The following is a 19,428-nucleotide window of genomic DNA, read 5'->3' as shown; positions in this document are numbered from 1 at the left end:
ATCAGATGTGTTAGTGCTTGTCACAGGCAAGGTTTCATTAAACACGAACAGTGCAGATGGTATAGTTCTCAATAGAGTTCTTCCTGACCTCATTGGTTTGTGTCTTTTGTCAAGGGATGAGGTTATAACACTTCTGTAACTCAACAGTTTTGCAAAGGTTTAAAGGAATAAAACATGCAAATTATTTGCAGCAGGGAGGCAGTGGCTACATGTTAGCCTTTGCCAATGATCAGAAAAAAATACTGATCAACTTCAGGAGTTTTAAATTCAAAATACATCACATGGAATTTTGTATTTAGGGCTTCAGGAGATAGCATAGTGGTTATGCAAAAGACTTTCAGGACTAAAGCTCCCAAGTCCCAGATTCAATCCCTGGCACTATCATCAACTATAGCTGAGCAGTGATCTGGTAATTGAAAAATAAAGTAGAAAACTTTAGTTATTGTCATTGAACAGAAAGAGAACTTATCAAACTCTGGAGTTTTCGGGTCAAAATACACAATATGCAAAACTTGATTGTTGGTTAGAACATGCTATTCCAGGGTAAGTCATTCTTATTTTAATGAATTATTACATCTATGTGAGCATATTAATATAATGTTTACAAAAGGAAAAGAAACAGTTCATGGAAAACACCTGTTATATACTAGACAATAAACTAGACATTTTGTTTTATTATTTCATTAAATCCCACATAAAGTATACCACCTTTAAGAGATTACCCCAAATTCAATCCAGTTCCTTGTACCTTAAGTAGCAAGAGACATCTTTAGTGAAGAACTATGAAGTCTGAATTATTTATTTATCTTAATTCTTAATTGCTTTTCTGCCACTAAAACAATAATATTTCCACATTAATATCACATCCTTCATTTTGGAATTCAAATTTCTTTTCTTTATTATGCAGTACATAATATGTACACAAACACACACAATGTCTATTTGCTATTTCAAGAGCACTATTAAGGTGAATACCATTTACTTTGAAACATGGTGCCTTTGAAGCTCCCTGGGCTCTCCCACATTGGCCATTTCCGGAACCTCCAGAGCTAATCATCAGCTTGCATTGTAGGTAGATCATTACCTAGTATTTCAAGATGTAGTTCTTGCTACCTGATTTTTATTTGAGCAAAAGTTCTACCACACCTAATTTCCAGCAATATCGCCACAATTTCCGTTTGGAAATTCAGCTGGGCTGTGTCTTTTTACTCTGGACAGCCCCCATACCCTGGCACAGGTGTATGCTCTAGCATTTGACTTTTAGTGGCTTGTGGTTGTTCTGTGCTTGAGTTAGGGAATTAATGCTGCTGAACACAGTGTCAGATAATTCTCTGGGCTCTGACATGTGAGAGGCTCTGGGATGCAAGCCTCTGGGCTTAGTGGCTGGGAGCAGGGTGCATTCATTTATTCATTTTCACCTTGGCTCTTTTTTTTAAAATGTATTTTTGATTTAATACTGAATTTCAAAATTGTAAGATAATAGAGATTTAAATCCACATCATTCCCACAACCAGAGTTCTGTGTCCTTATCCCCTCCACTGGAAACTGCAGTAATTCTCCCAAGGTCATAAATAAGGGCTGATTCTATAATTATCTATCTATCTGTCTGTCTGTCTATCATCTATTTTTTTTCTTAAAACTTTTTACCTAGATATAGACCAGGTTCTGTGAGAGAGAGCATATGTTCACACATATCCATAAACTTCTGCAAAATATATACCTGAAAGCAAAAGTACACTAGAGTTTGCAGTGAGTACCCCCCTAACACTTCCTCTCTACTATTCCAACCTTTGGGCCCATGATTGCTCAACAATTTGTTTGGCTTTGTATGTTAACTCTTTTTTCAGCCAACAGGTTCCAGATGCCATCAGGATGCTGGCCAGGCTTCCCTGGACTGAAGACCCCACCAATGTGTCCTGGAGCTCTGCTTCCCCAGAGACCCACCCTACTAGGGAAAGAGAGAGGCAGACTGGGAGTATGGATCGACCAGTCAATGTCCATGTTCAGCGGGGAAGCAGTTACAGAAGCCAGACCTCCCACCTTCTGCAACCCGCAACAACACTGGGTCCATGCTCCCAGAAGGATAGATAATGGGAAAGTTATCAGGGGAGGGATTGGGATATGGAGATTGGGTGGTGGGAATTGTGTGGAGTTGTACCCCTTCTACCCTATGGATTTGTTAATTTATCCTTTCTTAAATAAAAAATAAATTAAAATAAAGAAGAATATGTTATCCAACCCCCCTTTGGAGGATGGAACATTGTTGATCCACATTGAGAGCAAGGTCCTATGGGGGCCCCAAAAGGGGTCCATTATGTTGTTCCTGATGAAGATGACCAGTGATAATGGAGAAAAGGATCTATTCAAGGTCTAGGCTCATCGTGTTTGTGTGGGAATCCCAGGACTCCCCGACTAGGGCCCCAGGTGATGGGGTGGCCTGATAGTGACTAAAGATTCATCATTAAAGTATGCCAGTCTCTTGCCCTTATTCAGCTTTTGTAGTCCTTACTTTGATAAGGTTAGCTTTGGAGTGACTGAGGTAAGTGTAATAGGAAGTAGGTGAGGAGGGTATCTAGGTCTAAGTAGAAACTGTGTCATTAGGTACTTTAAGGTGTCTTTTTAGGTCTTTTTACTTGCTTGTTTAATTTATTGACTCACTGCAAACTATTGTGCACTTTTGCTTTAAGATATATATTTTGCCCTAAATTATGGATACATGCATACATATGCCATATTTTATGGGATCTGGTCTATAGCTAGGTTTTGAGGCTTTGTTAGGAAGTGAATGGAATTAAGGAGTCCTATGAGAAAGGAAAGGTACAGATGCTACCATGATGCCAACCGGACTTCCCTGGACAGATAACCCCACCAATGTGTCCTAGAGCTCCACTTCCTCATAGCTCTGCCCCACTAGGGTAAGAGAGACAGGCTGGGAGTATCGATCGGCTTGTCAATGCCCATGTTCAGCAGGGAAGCAATTACAGAAGCCAGACCTTTCACCTTCTGCACCACATGGTAACCTGGGTCTATACCCCCACAGGGCTAAAGAACAGGAAAACTATCAGGGGTGGGAATGGGATATGGAGCTCTGGTGGTGATAATTGTACCCCTCTTATCCTATGGTTTTGCAGTGTTTCCATTTTATAAATAAATAACATTAAAAAATTTAAAAAAATTTAAAAATCACTGTTACCAACAAAGGGCTTGACTGAAATACATGACACTCAGTGATAAAGGAATCAACTCATTTTGCGACTATAAAGAGTTTTTCTAAGTCTTTCTCATCCTGCAAAACACTTCAAAGTCACTATCAATTTCTTTCTGGCTTTGGAGGATGAATTGAATCTTCCCAGCAGCAAGATCACTCTGGCTTAACCTGAAATGGAGCCAGTTCATGGGAGGGAGAGAGTGAGAGAAATATGTAAAACAAAAGTTTACAGTTGGGGTCCAGGTGGTGGAGCACCCAGTAGAGCAAACACATTATCATGTGTAATCACCCCAACGGAAGCCCCCAGCTTCCACATACAGGGGGCAAGCGTTGTAGAAGGTGAAGCAATGCTGTAAATGTCTCTCTTTCTCTCTCCCCATAATCTCCCCTTCCGTCTCAAATTTCCTCCATACCTATCTGAAAACAAAAAACAAAGAGAAAAAAAAAGAAAAAATGTACAATTTACAGGACAGACTAAAGTAGTTATCGCCAATTCAAATGGAAGTGAACCATTAAAAGACTGATCCATTGAAAAATACCAGCTCAGGCAATGATTTAAAAGACATTGTAAGAAACAGTATCTAGGGCACTTAGGGCACTTGAAAACTGCATCATGAGTTTTTATAAATAGGGAAAAATACCACTTTTCATTAATCAACTTAGTCAAATATCTACCTGCCAAAACTCAATTGTCATTCATCTAAAGTACTTTGATTGGATTTTTCTTAAAAGTATGCATTTGTTACCAGAGCACTATTCAGCTCTGGCTTATAGTGGCATCAGGGATATAACCTGGGCCCTCTTGAGTCTGAGGTATAAAGTCTGTCACATCAACCACTGTGCTATCTCTCTAGCTGCCTCTCCGCGCAAAGCAACCAAAGGGACACAACCCCAGCAATACAAGAAAAGTACAGAAGAGAAATGTTACCTTCTGTGAGTGACAAAAACATTATTTACATGGCCCAGTCCATTGCAGCCTGGCAAGGGACAGTGTGGAAGCTCTTGCTTATTCAGTTTCCAGGAGATGGGGCTTCCATTGAGAGGATTTTCCTTTTGTCTTTTGGCAGCTAAAGGACAGCCAGAAGCTGTGCGGTGGGATGTGTATTTGCCTGAGATGTGACCTTGGCCATCACATCCTACCACAGGACACCTAGAGAGACACAGTAGATTCATTATCAGTGTGGAGATATGGGAATATGGTAATGAAATATGAAATATGGTAGCTGAGTTTATAGGAAGGCAGTGGTGGTGATTTTAGAATAGTGCAGCCTAGAATGTTCCTAGCTATGACTATGGAATGAAAACTCAGAACTACAAGGATGCAGATGTTACACAGGCTCTTGTGCCAAAGACATGGGCCCCAGATCAGATCAATGGGGTCTACAGTTAATGGTATTTATACTTTTCCCATATTTGGGAACTTGCCTCTGCCCACATCCAGCTTTCTAGTCCTATTTCCAACGGTGACACCATCTTCCCAGACAATAATACCTTTAGCCCACCTGCATGTTAGCTGCCGGGCTCAGGCAAAAATTAGTAAAGTCATGAGCCCCTTGGAATATACCTAAAATAGACTTCCTAGATTTTTCCAAAATGGAGACCCCAAATCTCATCTGCTATCTTCTTACCTTTAGGTTCCAGATTATAAAACAATTTGTTTTGCTTTACATTTTAATGCTTTACAGCCATCAAGTTGCAGTTACTACATGATGCCAACCTGACTTCCCTGGGCAGACGACCTCACCAATATGTCCTGGAATCTCCCCCTCTCCAGAGCTCTGCCCCATTAGGGAAAGATAGAAATAGGCTGGGAGTATGGATTGACCTGCCAATGCCCATGTTCAATGGAGAAGCAATTTTCCACCTTATAATGATCCTGGGTCCATACTCCTAGAGAGATAAAGAATATAGGGAAACTTCCCATGGAGGGGATGGGATATAGAACTCTGTTGGTGGGAAGTGGACGGAATTGTACCCCTCTTATCTTATAATCTGGCCAATCATTATTAAATCAATAAAAAATTTCAAAAAAACCCACCGAATTTTAAAAGATGTCACCACAGTTAGCAAAACAGCACTAAAGGGGAAGCAGTTTTAGCCCACTAGGTCTGAGCTAAGTAATTGTCATGCACTGTATCATGAAAACTTCACACCACACCTATCAGGCGAACAGTACTACCCCACTTTACAGATAACGAAAATGAAGCTTAGAGAGATTTGGTAATTTGTCACTTGCTTTACTAGAAATGGCATTTAACTTAAGAGCCCACTTCAGAAGCTCTATGTCATACTGTCTCCAAATAAACACTAAGAGTTCAGAATGTTAACTATCATGCCGTACTTAGCAGAGCACACTGTGCATCGAATGGGAAAGCTGTTTTTTTAAATGTTTAGAAAATATAGTTAGAGAAATTATAGGGTGAGAAATTTACATTCTTATATCTGCATATTTATTCCTAAACTTGGTAGCATATTTCTCAGAAGAGAGAACTGAGCAAAATTAAACTTTCAAGGGGATAGGTGCTGTCATGTTTGCCACTTGACAGTACTTCTACAGTGATATTTTTACTAAAAGCAGTTAGGAAAGGTATGGGCTTTCTCCTTTCTTCATTTATATTATCAAAGAACTATGGAGGCCTAGCTGAGAAAATTGTCTTGAACCATTCAACATTCTGACTGTTGCTTCAAGGATCCTTATGTTTAGCAGAAAGTATCTCCAGTAAAAGCCAGTCTACACTCAAGTGCATCCCAACCAAGTCCCACCTAACTGGCCAGTGAACTAGAGGTAGCCCTGATGTGACTGTGTGAAATCCCACTTACTTGAGTTCAGGGTCTTCTTTTTCTTCCTTTGTGGGAGTCATTTTCATACCACCTTTCCTGGCTCGAGGGCAGCCAGACAAGCTAAAATCAGAACCCAACAAAGAACAAAACAAAAACCACATGATCTCATGGACTATGAATGTTGACTTCCATTTCTAAGAAATGACATAAATCTTACCTTCTGTGGGAAGCATAGTTTCCAGTCACATGCCCAGAACCGTCACAACCTGGGGTGGGACACCTAAAAAACACAGGAACAGAGTTTGGGCTTTACAGTTCTGTGATGAAGTAACAAGGATGATGACATATTCAAATAGAACTACACAAGATGAGTTGCTTTTTGTGAGATTTTTATAGTCTATCTACAGTTATCTTGTGGTTAAGAATGATTATTAATGACTTATTTGTTATTTAATGAGAGAGAGAAATAGTAGATAATATGGCATATATGGTTGTCCAGAGTCAAACTCAGGATCTTATACATGCAAGTCCTACACTCTAATTCTGAACTGACTTTGTGGCCAATAAGAATTTATTATAAAAGAAACTGTTAAGATATGTAACTACAGTGCAATACTTATTAGACAATATCTTAGTTGTTAAGCTTATTTTGGTATGGAAGTGAAATTTAGCCCATCATTTAAAGGATTTCTATCTACCTCATGTAGAGTTCTTATCTTTCTCTTTAGAAAAAACAAATTTCTAGGTTGCTTCTGTGCAAAATTTATTTTCTTTAAGATTCTCCATTACTAAGGTAATCTAACCAAGAGCATAACGAAGTGTCTTTTTCTTCTTTGTATGAAAATAAACAAAGGTACTACTTACTATGTGACTGTATAAAACAGTGAACTCTGTCTCCTAATCAACAACATGTTTCAATATGTTATCAACATTTTTTCCCTAGAAACAGCGTATACATAAACCACTTAAGGGAACTTATAATTAGGATATTACAACATAGAGATTTAAAACCATTGAATACGACTGAATAAGCTAGTATTGAATAAGATTAAGTATGCTTGGCATTTCTGCCTTTTCAGTCTGTTAACTGTCAGTCTTAGTAGTCTTAAGTTTCAGTCTAGAGAAATAATAGTCAATAGACTAATTTCCAGTCTACATAGGCAATTTGAAACTATGAGACTGATAGCAGTTGTATATTTCATAGTTCTTTTTTGTTTCATGTACCAAAATTTAGAATTCTCATTTCTGCTTAGTATTATCACCTCTTTCATGAGTTTATTTTTTAATAATTTCAGATAAAATTTTTTTAAAAGTTTGAAAACAGAAATATTAATGTAATGTTTTCAATTTTATATGTGATTTGAACACCATATGTTGAGTCTACTATTTGTATAAATGTTTAATTACTAGACTTAATAACAATCATTTTCACTTAAGTATTATTATTCAAAAGCTATTTATTTTATTTTATGTATATCTTTAGTAAAAGGTGAAAGATTAATGCGATCTGAAGAGAAATCGGAGTATATATGTCTATGTATTTTAAATCGTGTTCTATTATATTATTAAAGGTATATATTGTAACATTATGATTTTTCTTTAGTAAAATAATATATGAAGATAAACACATGAAAAATATGGACTAAAAGGAGCTAAGAGTAGAAAAAATAATGCCAGTAAGTAAATGTTAGTAAATAAGTAACTCTGAGATTCTGAAAACTAGGGAGATATGCGTCAACATTGTATCTAGTACCAAAAAGTGAAATGATTCAAAATGCTCAGAAAAGTAAAGTAACATGAAGCTCTCTTAAAATTAGATGATGAAAATGCTTGGTTATATCTTTATTATACCTCTTTAAATGTTGACTTATTGCCCACAGCTGGTTGTGCCTCATCCCATAGGGTGAATTATCAGCATCAGTCACTCTGTTTTAAAATTTTCATAAAATCTAAACTCTCAAAAGTAAGTAAATAAAGTGATTAAATTACAGTGATTCTTTTTCTTTCTTTCATTCTTTTTTTTTTTTTTTTTAGTTTTTTGAGATTTTTGGTGAAAGAGCTTTTGGTTATAATATAATTAGGAATATTAACACTAGGTGTTAGTGACCACACTGGACTTGTATGAGGAGAATCCCACCACTGTGAATGAAGGACAAGGAGGTCATGCCTCCAACACTTACTTAAGCTCCTGAGAGTTAGCAGCCATGAGGGACTTAAGAGTCTTATCTGCTAAAGGACAGCCAGAAACACTAGAGAGGAAAAAGAAGAAACAAAAACACAAAACACTGACACAAATCTGACTCAAATGGCATCCCAGAGTCTATGAACAAATATGGTAAATTTCTTGGTGATTGGGGGTGGGGGAAAGTATAACTGGGACTTAGATGTCCTAATCACCCTGGACTTCTGGGCATCTCAATTATTTCTCATTTACTTGGGCTTGCTACTTATCAAATGATGGGCTTTGACAATGAGGTGCTGCACCTCTAGAATCCAGTGAACCTACAGTCCACTTCAATTGCATCAACTGGTAAGTGGTAACTTAAGGCTGAAACTGGTGCTCAAAGAAAAAATAATCACATTAGTGAAAATGCTTTGTGGAAAAGCTAACAGAGCCTTTTTGATCTATTTGATCTCTCTGAATATTGACTTGTTGTCCATGATTAAGTGATGTTGCATCCCAAAGGGTGAATCATTACCAACAGTCACTCTTTTATCATTGTTTCACCTAAGTCCTGAAGGTAGCCAGAATCAAGGCTCTGGGTAGACTATAACTTGTGTTCTATGGTAAGATCACATAATAACTGAGATCCCGTTTTTAACTCACAAAGCAGCGATTAGTTTTGACAAAGAGAGTAAATCAAAAACATATCTAAATCACTGGACACTTCCTGACCCAGAGTCTGATAATTATTTACACTAGAACAAGATGATGAAAGTCTGTGCGTGAGACTGGTACCTGCGATGGGATGCGTAGTTCCCTGTGACATGGCCGCTTCCATCACATCCAGGTGTTGGACAGCTGGGTTAATAAAAATGGCTTGTTAGAATCAAGTAAATAATATGGATTCTGTTTTATTAGTTACTGGATAGCTTCTCTCTCTTTTTCACACTTATTATTTTTATAAGAACAAGTGAGGGCAGGGGAGCCGGTATAGGCTAGGGCACTATGCTCAGCTCTGGTATATGGGATGCTGAGCCTCCCTGGATCCCTGTGCCTTCAAGTCTTGTGTTTTACTGCTGAAAAATCTCCCCAGCTGGATAGCATTTTTTCAAGGTAAGTTAACACAGTACAGAGCAGGCAGAAGCTAGTGAACTAAATATACATGTTACATAAGAACTGCTAGACTTGTTCAAAGAAAGCTGGCATAATCATAAGCAATTCATTTTCAATTTCATATCCAGTTCTTTGATATCAATGATGCTGGAAAGTGACAATAAAATGTTCTAGTAATCCTGTGAGTCAACCATCAATGAGGTTTTAAGTCTTTGAAATTATAAATGGTATAAAATCAATGTTATACTGACAGCAACTCTTGGGAATACTGGCACCAATTATATAACAGATTTCAGGAAGGAATTTTTATGCATTTTTAAGAGAAAGCCAGCATAATCCCTTCATAAATATTTTAGAAACCTTCTGAAAAAAGAAGAAAAACCTTTGAAAATACTACATGCAACTAAAATATAAACTGACATTTTAATAAACAAGTGAGATGGGGAAGTTACTGACAGCATAGAAATAGGTAAGAAACTTAGTTACAATTGGTTCATCTGAAGTCAATAAAGACAATGACTTAAAACCAATAAAGACAAGTACCAATTAGTCATCAAACTAAGCAGTAGGATCTTGATGCCATCTGTCAAAGACTAGACGCCATGCATTTTATCTCAGAAGTTGGTAATATTCTACGCATCTTATATGTATTAAAAAATAAAGTCAATGAAATAATTCACTCGGATAGCACTCTGCTTCATCATGTGCATGACCTACATTCAAGCTGGCCACACTAAAGGGAACTTTAGTACCCTGGTCTCTTTTACTTGCCCTCTGCCTCTCTGTCTCTATCTAAACTAAAAAGATAAAATATCATAACAGACCGTTAAGCAGGTGGTGCAAAGCTCAAGGACCAGCATAAGGATCCCAGTTCGAGCCCCGGGTTCCCCACCTGCAGGGGAGTCACTTCACAAGGGGTGAAGCAGGTCTGCAGGTGTCTCTCTTTCTCTCCCCCTCTGTCTTCCCCTCCTCTCTCCATTTCTCTCTGTCTTATCCAACAATGACAACAACAGTAATAACTACAACAATAAAACAAAAAGGGCAACAAAAGGGAATAAATAAATTTAAAAAAGAACTATAAACATAACAAATGAGTATGAGAAAGCATGATTACAATTTGAACTGATTTATCCTATAAGTGCTATTTACTCACTAAATGATGCAAGTGGAATATTCAGAGCATGGAAGATGTGTTGAAATTTTCTGGGACTTCCCACATTAGAAAAAGATCTCCATCTTGTGTGCACAAAGAGTAATGCAATTATTTAATTTCTATTAACTACTCCTATTAATACTGTAGACAGAAACAAAGAACTGTCGATGACTGTAAGAGTCCAGTCAACTATAAATTATTTAGTATATAAAATATTACATTATGAATTTGATTTGAAGGTATTTTTTTAAGTTTGGTGATATAAAGAGGCAAAGAAATGAAGAAAGGTTTGATGATGGCATTGTATTTGGAAAAGCTTCAGTTTTAGAGTCTGATAGTTGGGTTATACTACAAATCTTCAGTGAAAAAATCTTACACCATAACATGCGTCAGTGTCAGTTGGACCATATAGTATGGATGTTTTGCAAATGAAAGTATTCAAATTAGAGATAGCACAGTTAGAAGATAGTTAGTTGATTAGAGAAAGGATAAGTTGAAGGTGTCTCTCAGTCTCTCTCCCTCTCTATTACCACCTCCCCTCTTGATTTCTGGCTGTCTCTAGCCAATAAATAAAGATAAAATAAAATAAAATACGCAACCTAATCAACGCAATGATTGCCACCTCAACATGCTTCAGCTCAGACTGTGTCCAGAGACTTCACGTGTGGAATGACAACCCTTCAGCTTCATTACTCAGGTGAGACCTTTCCTTTCATAGTATTCTCTAATTACATCCCAGGTGGTTCACTTTCTAACAAAGTCCCAAAACCTACATATAGACTAGGTTCTGTGAGAAAGAGCATATTTTCACACGTATCCATAAACTAGTGCAAAATATATACCTGAAAGCAGAAGTACACTAGAGTATGCAGTGAGTACCCCCCAACACTTCCTCTCCACTATTCCAACCTTTGGGTCCATGATTGCTCAACAATTTGTTTGGCTTTGTATGTTAACTCTCTTTTCAGCCACCAGGTTCCAGATGCCATCAGGATGCCAGCCAGGCTTCCCTGGACTGAAGACACCACCAATGTGTCCTGGAGCTCTGCTTCCCCAGAGACCCACCCTACTAGGGAAGGAGAAAGACAGACTGGGAGTATGGATTGACCAGTCAACGTCCATGTTCAGCAGGGAAGCAATTACAGAAGCCAGACCTTCCACCCTCTGCAACCCACAATGACCCTGGGTCCATGCTCCCAGAGGGATAGAGAATGGGAAAGCTATCAGGGGAGGGGATGGGATATGGAGATTGGGTAGTGGGAATTGTGTGGAGTTGTACCCCTCCTACCCTATGGTTTTGTTAATTTATCCTTTCTTAAATAAAAAATAAATTAAAAAAGTTCTCTCAGTAAGTGGCACTCAAACATATGCACATTTATGCTGTAATAGATTAGCAAATTTATGCTAATCGATGGCATAAAAATTCTATTCCAAATCAAACAGTTTTTGATAAGCAATTAAGGTATATTCTAACAGATAAGTGTCTGTTAGCAATATAGAACAACACACAATTAGGATAGGGTAAAACTGTAAAGTTGTTAGACTTTTACAACATATATGTATGAAAAGTGTTACATTAGAAGCACTAGCCTGTCTGTCTAATGAGGTGAGAAGGAGGAAGTCACTAGAGTGTTAATTTTTGAAGAATTCATAGTTATTCCAATAATTATTCAAAATCATTTTGGAAACCTCCCTTTTCACCTTTGTGCCAAAGAGAAGGGCCCACTACAAAATAATCACTTGGCTTCTCTGTCCAAAATGGTAATGCAGCACAGCATAATTATCAATATTTTACACTACATTTAATGTGAAATGGCTCTGACAATTTCCAAAAATCTACCTTCAAAGGATAAAGTTCTGCCATTTTTGAAAACATTCAAAATAAAGACAGACAGAAGTACAATCCACTAAACATGAACAATCTGGAGTAACAGCTCCAGGAGGGAAGAAGTCAAGGAAAGACCAAAGTCACCAGCACAGGAAAAATAGTTTTTAGCATGACTGAAATTCTATTGTGTCTGGTGCCATCTATTATGTTGTTCCAGTCACCAAGCTCCAGCTAGTCTCACTCAAACTTATGTAAAGGGAAATGCCATTAGCAAGAAGAAGGGCAGGTAGAGACGAATGCCCTGCAAAAATCTTTGGGAAGAGTATTGTGAGTAAGGGGGAGCACAATTCAGCTCTGAGGCTGCAAAGAAAAGTATGAAGACAGTGGGTGTTGGAGAGACAGCAGCAGGGTCTAAGAGATGGGGAAAGGTCACTGTGCATGTGCATTGCTAGCAGGGATGCCAATGATTCTCACTCCCAGAGCTGGAAGGAAAGTGAAGACAGAAGTGAGAAGAGATAATAAGTGAATTGTGAAGGAAAACAAACCAGATGCCAAAGGGGCAGAAAATAGACAGAGAAGGAGGGAGTGACCAACTCTCAAATTCTATAACTCATCTGATGGGGTTAAGAGGACCAAGAACCAACATCCGGATGGGAATACCTCAGAGAATATAAAAATTGCTTTCAGGAGTTCTGGAGGTAGAGTCATGGTGGAATATTTGCCATCAAACCACATATTTCTAGAACAGATATATATTACAGCATACTTAGGCTGGCCTGCAAGACACATCATTCTTTGAAGGCATATGAATATATGGACAGTAGTTGGTAGAAAGGAAACTAACATATCCTATCAGCAGTGTGGTACTTGCCAGCTTTGATTATTGCTTATATAAAAGCAGAATGGCACAGCTAAGGGATAGAGGAGAAGTTGTAGGCTTTTACATCATGGCCTGAGGGAACTTCTTGTGGAAGTCAAAGTACAGGCCTATGTACAGGGACTAACCTCTGTGGAATAAAAGGAAGCCATTTAAAATTGGTAACTGAGCCCAGTCGATCATAAATAAACAATCTCATATTACATCGGAGGAAACTAGAACAGGAGCAACAAATTGACCCAAATATTAGCAGCATGATTTAAATGGAAAAAAAGTACAGAGATAAACGAAACAAAATAAAAATATCATTTAAAAGATCAGTGACCTTTTGTTAAGTATTTTTGCTTCTGGTCGTACCCATTACAAACTGAGACAAATTGAGGCCGACACAAGAAATAGAGGAAGTTGAAGTGTTTATTCACACAAACACATAGAATAGCCATTATTCCACTCCATCAGCTGGGGCCCTATTCTGGGAGTCCTGAGATTCCCAAACAGACATGATGGGCCTAGACCTCAAATAAATCCCTCTCTCCATTATTATCGGTCATTCCTATTAGGAACAACACAATAGATCCCTTTGTGGGCCCCCATAGGACCTTGCCCTCAACTTAGATCAACAATGGCAGAGAATGTTCTATCCTCTGAAGGGAAGCTGGACAATATACTCTATGCAACACCTGAGAAAGATAGATGGGTCCTGATAATGGAGCAGCCTGGAATGTTCCTACTTATGATCACAGAATGTGAGCTCAGATCTACAGGGATGCAGTCGTCACATAGTCTCCTAAGCTGAATATGGGCCCCAGACCACATCAAATCGATAGGATTTACAGTCAACAATATTTATACACCTTTCCCATATTTGGGAGCTACTCTCTTCCCTGATCCAGCTTTCTGGCCATGAAATCACCTTTCCAGACAATAATTAGGATCCACCTGCATATCAGATTTCAGTCTCAGGCAAAATAAACAAACAAACAAACAAAAACAAACAAACAAAATAACACTAGTATAACCACAGGCCCTTTGGAATATAACTAAAATATGGCTACTAGCTATCTACAAAATGGAGCTCCCACTCCAACTCTTCATCTGCACTATTCCAGCCTTTAGGTCCATGATGGTCAAGAATTTGTTTGACTTTGTATGTTACCTCTATTTTCAACCACCAGGTTCCAGATGCTAGCATGATGCCAACCAGACTTCCCTGGACAGACAACCCCACTAATGTGACCTGGAGCTCCGCTTCCCCAGAGCAAGTCTTCCCCACTAGGGAAAGAGAAAGACAGGCTGGGAGTGTGGATAGGCCTGCCAATGCCCATGTTCAGCGGGGAAGCAATTACAGAACCCAGACCTTCCATCTTCTGCATCCCACAATGACCTTGGGTCCATACTCCCAAAGGGTTAAAGAATAGGAAAGCTATCAGGGGAAGGGATGGGATACAGAGTTGTGGTGGTGAGAAATGTATGAAGCTGTACCCCTCTTATCCTATGGTTTAGTCAATGTTTCATTTTTATAAATAAAAAATTAAATAAGAAGAGAATAGCCACTATTACAAACTTATACATGTACAGACACAGAACACCAGGACCTCAGGAGATCTGAGGGGTTCCACCCCAAACCAAAGTGCCAACAGTGGCCCCATCGTTTGGGAAAGAGACCCAGATACTGGGAGCTCATCTCCTTTTAAAGGGAATGGGAGTGGGGGACTTCAAGGGGGTTATACGAGTATATTCCTAGAATAAACATTCCGAAACTACTATGCAGTGCCAGGAAGCAAGCAGGCAGATTAGTGATAACCATCATGGCACAAAGGTTACAAGACAGGGTTTCGGTAATATTCTTAGTTAATCAGAAATTCTCTGATGTCCTTAGGTAGGGAAAGAGGAAAATTCCTTCATTATCTAGTCCTCTAAAGGTTTGCTCTTAATCGCTAGAATCACCTAGCTTTCTATATGGGGGATTTCTAATTGAATCAACTTGGGGGACTTATTCCTTCACACTTTAATCACTTCGTCTACTCAATTAACTACACAAAAGAGAGTAAGAGATACCTTCTAATTTATCCTGACAGCAACAGTATTAATGTCACCCCCTGATAATCTTTAGAAGAAATATTGTATATAATTGGCCAAGAGATATACTGGCAAAAGCATATATATCAACTAAAGGACAATTATTGTCCCCTATAACAACCTCTATTATAATCTTCAAACAACTGAAATGCAGTGAAACTAATGTTAACCTGATCCCACTTGTTCCTGAAGTGAGCATAGCCTAGAATATTCCTAGTTGTGACTGCAAGCTCAGATATCATGACAGGGACTCATAGGTGACACAAGACTAGAGAAACACATATGGGCCATAGCTCAGATAGATGGGCTAAACAGTCAGTGGTATTTATTTATTTTCCTCATATTTGGGAGCTACTCTGCCCTAATCCAGATTTCTAGTTCTATTTTAAACTTTAACATCTTCCCAGACAATATTTTTAGTCCACCTGCATGTTGATTATCAGGCTCAGGCAAAAAATGACTAAAGCCTTGGGCCCCTTGGAACATACATAGGATAGACTTCCTAGCTTGTTCCCACATAAAGACCCTTAATTTCATCTGCTTTATTCTTACCTTTGGGTTCCTATTTATTAACCAAATTTTCCTGCTTTATGTCTCACCACCTTTCAGCCGCCAAGTTGCAGACACTACTATGATGCTATCCTGACTTCCCTGGGCAGACAACCTCACTCATCAATGTATCCCAAAGTCTTACCTCTCCAGAATTGTATTTGATTAGGGAAAAATAGAAACAGGCTGTGGGTATGGATCAACTTGTCAATGCCTATGTCCAGCAGAGAAACAATTACAGATGCCAGACTTTCCACCTTCTGTACCCCAAAAAGAATTTTGGTTCATACTCCCAGAAAGGGATCAAGGATAGAGAAGACTATCAAGGGAGGGGATTAGATACAGAGTTCTGGGGGTGGGAATTGTGTGGAACTGTACCCCTCTTATCCTATAATCTTGCTAATATTTCCATTTTGTAAATAAAAAATAAAAGAATAGAGAAGCTTCCAATGGAGGGGATGGGACATGAAATTCTAGTGGTATGAAATTGTACCCCTGTTATCTTACAATTTGTTAATCATTATTAAATCACTAATTACAGTTAAAAATATTGATGAAATCAATAATTGCTTATTCAAAAGATCAATATAAACTCTTCACTAGATTCACTAGGAAAAGAAGAGATTGAGACGGGGTCAGGTAGTGGCACAGCTGGTAAAGGGAAGCTTCACATGCAGTGAAGAATTACTGCAGGTTTCTCTCTCACCCTCTAGCTTCCCCGTCCCTCTCAGTTTCTCTGCCTATGTGGAGTTATAGATTTGTGGAGTTATAGATTTGTAATTCAGCCATCGCGCTCCAAGAACAAACCTGATGGTAATAAAAAGAGAGAAATATGTGATAAAAATAATTGAATCAGAAATAAGACATTATATTAGATACTGCAGAGATATGAAGGATCAAAAGTAAGTGTTATGAGGATCTATATGCAGACAAATTGTACAGTGGAGAGTAATTAGATACATTCCTAGAATCACACAACCTCCCAACAGTGAATCAGGAGGAAATAGGACAATCATCACATTAGAAACTGAATCAGTAATCAACTTTTCTTAACAACATAAGTGGTGGTCAAGATGGCTTCACCAATAAATTTTACAAAATGTTCAAGGAAGAACTAATACCCTTGTTGCTCAAATTCTTTCCAAAAGTGGGGACAAACACTCCCAAACATATTCCTCATGGCCATTATCACTCTGCTCCTCAAATCAGGAAAAAAACATTAAGAAGAAAGAAAGAAAGAAAGAGAGAGAGAGAGAGAGAGAGAGAGAGAAAGAAAGAAAGAAAGAAAAAGAAGGAGGAGGAGGAGAGGGAGGGAGGGAGGAAGGAAGGAAGGAAGGAAGGAAGGAAGGATGGGAGAGTTAGAGACTGATATACCTGATGAACACCTAAGCAAGAAGTGAAAGGTATGAGGGGCGGGGCGGGGGGTAGGGAGGAAGAGAAACAGCTGCAGCACTACTTCGATTGTGAAGATTTCCTCCTACAGGTGGGGACTGAGAGCTTGAACCCAGATCCTTGTACATGTGCACTCAGCCAGGTGCATCACCACCCACCCCATGTCTAACAGCATACTTAGTGGTGAAAATCTGAAAGCATTTTTTCCTAGATGTGAAACAAAATAGGATTTTTACTTTTATCACTACTCTTCAACATTGTTGAAGTCCTAGCCTGAGCAATCATGCAGGAAAAAGAAATAGTGTATCCAAATTGAAGAAAAATTAAACCATCCATATTTGCTGATGGCATGATAATACACATAGTATACCCTAAAGATTCGACCAAAAAACCTACTAGAAACAATAAATTCAGCAAAGTGACAGGATACAAAATATGTAAGAGGGGGCCAGGCAGTGGTGCACTGGGTTAAGTGCACATAGTACAAAGCGCAAGGATCCTGGTTGGAGCCCTTAGCTCCCCACCTGCAGTGGGGTCACTTCACCAGCAGTGAAGCAGGTCTGTAGGTGTCTATCTTTCTCTCTCCTTTTCTATTTTCTCCTCCATTCTCAATTTCTCTCTGTACTACTAAAATTTTTTTAAATGGCCACAGGAGCAGTGGATTTGTAATGCCAGCACTGAGCGCCAGCGATAACCCTGGAGGATATATATACAAGAAACCTGCATTTATATACACAATCAGTGTATTTCAGAAAAGGGAAACCTTATAGCAATCCCAGAAACACCTTGGAGTAAATTTAACAAAAGATATGAAAGCCTTTTCCATTGAAAACGATAGGACATTGTTAAAATAAATTAAGGGGACCAGGAGAGAGGTCATCTCATACCCTGTATGAGGGCCTGGGTTCAAGCTTCAACCACCATACAGAAACATCATGCACAGCATTAGGGGAAACTTAATGAACAATAGGGACACGCTGGGGGCCAGGTGGTGGTGCACCAATTTGAAAACACACCTTATAATAAAGCTCAAGGACTTGTGTTAAAGACCCCAATCCCCACCTGCAGGTGTAAGACTTCACAAGTGATGAAGCAAGGCTGCAGGTGTCTCTCTTTCTCCCTCTCTATCTCCCCCTATCCTCTAGATTTCTGGCTGTCTCTATTAAATACATAAAGAAAAAGTTTTTTAAAAGAGAGAGAACCAAGCTGTGGTATCTTTTCTTTGTTATTTCTCCCTCTCCCCAAGTTCTCTATCTTTTTTTGGTATCTCATACTTGAGGATTTTATTTTATTTTTATTTATAAAATAAAAAATAGAAAATATTGGCAAAACCATAGGATAATAGGGGTAAAATTCCACACATTTCCCACCACTAGAATTCCATATCCCATCTCTATCCACTTTATCTTTCTGGGAGTATTTGTTATTATTTATATATTTAAAAAAGATTTTGTTTATTTATTAATGAGAAATATAGGGGGAGAGAGAGAAGGAACCAGTCATCACTCTGGTACATGTGCTGCTGGGGATTGAACTTGGGACCTCATGCTTGAGAATCCAATGCTTTGTCCATTGCACCACCTCCCGGGCCACATTTTTCTTTTTATCTTAATGTTTTTTCAGACACCAAGTTGCAGATGCTACTCTGATGTCAATCTAACTTTCCCAGGAAGACGACCTCACCAATGTGCCCTATAACCCCACCTCTCCAGAGTTCTCTATCTTAAATGGAATGGAAAATAACAAGAAGTCTGTGGATGGAATCATGCAGGCACAGAGCATTGATGCCAATCAACCAACCAAACAACCAACCAAGCAACCAACCAACCAACAATTGGAAGGATGTCCTGTGTTTATCAATTGACAGAATAAATATTTCTAAAATAGCTATCTTACTTAAAGAAATTTATAGATTCAATGAAATCCTTATCACAACCCCAATTCCTTAAGGAAATGGAACTGTTCTAAAATTTGTATGAAACCACCAAAACCAAACCAAAACAAAACAAAACAAAAACAGCAAACAAAATTCTAAAAGGAGAACAATCAAAGTGTCATGTTCCCTAACTTCAAACTATACTACAAAGCAATAATCATTAATCATTTTAAAAGTTTGGCTTTGGCGTGGACAGAATATTCACCACAGAAGAGATCCAAAAGGCCAAGAAACACATGAAAAAGTGCTCCAAGTCTGATTGTCAGAGAAATGCAAATAAAGACAACAATGCGATACCACTTCTCTCCTGTGAGAATGTCATACATCAGAAAAGGGAACAGCAGCAAA

At 38.5% G+C, this 19,428-nt stretch overlaps 1 protein-coding gene across 3 annotated transcripts in view; it reads right to left on the bottom strand.

Moving 5' to 3' along the window:
- The window catches only part of ST18 (ST18 C2H2C-type zinc finger transcription factor), a 163,755-nt gene that overhangs the window by 21,286 nt on the left and 123,041 nt on the right, over positions 1 to 19,428 (bottom strand). For all 3 annotated transcript variants that reach the window (XM_007516048.3, XM_060198463.1, XM_060198471.1), the window contains 5 exons: positions 8,949 to 9,011; positions 8,170 to 8,238; positions 6,207 to 6,269; positions 6,029 to 6,109; positions 4,137 to 4,358 (listed from right to left, as the gene is read on the bottom strand). In XM_007516048.3, coding sequence (XP_007516110.2) covers positions 4,137 to 4,358; positions 6,029 to 6,109; positions 6,207 to 6,269; positions 8,170 to 8,238; positions 8,949 to 9,011 — 498 coding nt within the window. The remainder of the gene's footprint in view (positions 1 to 4,136; positions 4,359 to 6,028; positions 6,110 to 6,206; positions 6,270 to 8,169; positions 8,239 to 8,948; positions 9,012 to 19,428) is intronic.

The sequence above is a fragment of the Erinaceus europaeus genome, chromosome 1, assembly GCF_950295315.1.
Source record: "Erinaceus europaeus chromosome 1, mEriEur2.1, whole genome shotgun sequence".
NCBI lineage: Eukaryota > Metazoa > Chordata > Mammalia > Eulipotyphla > Erinaceidae > Erinaceus > Erinaceus europaeus.
This window is presented reverse-complemented; position numbering and strand designations above follow the sequence as displayed.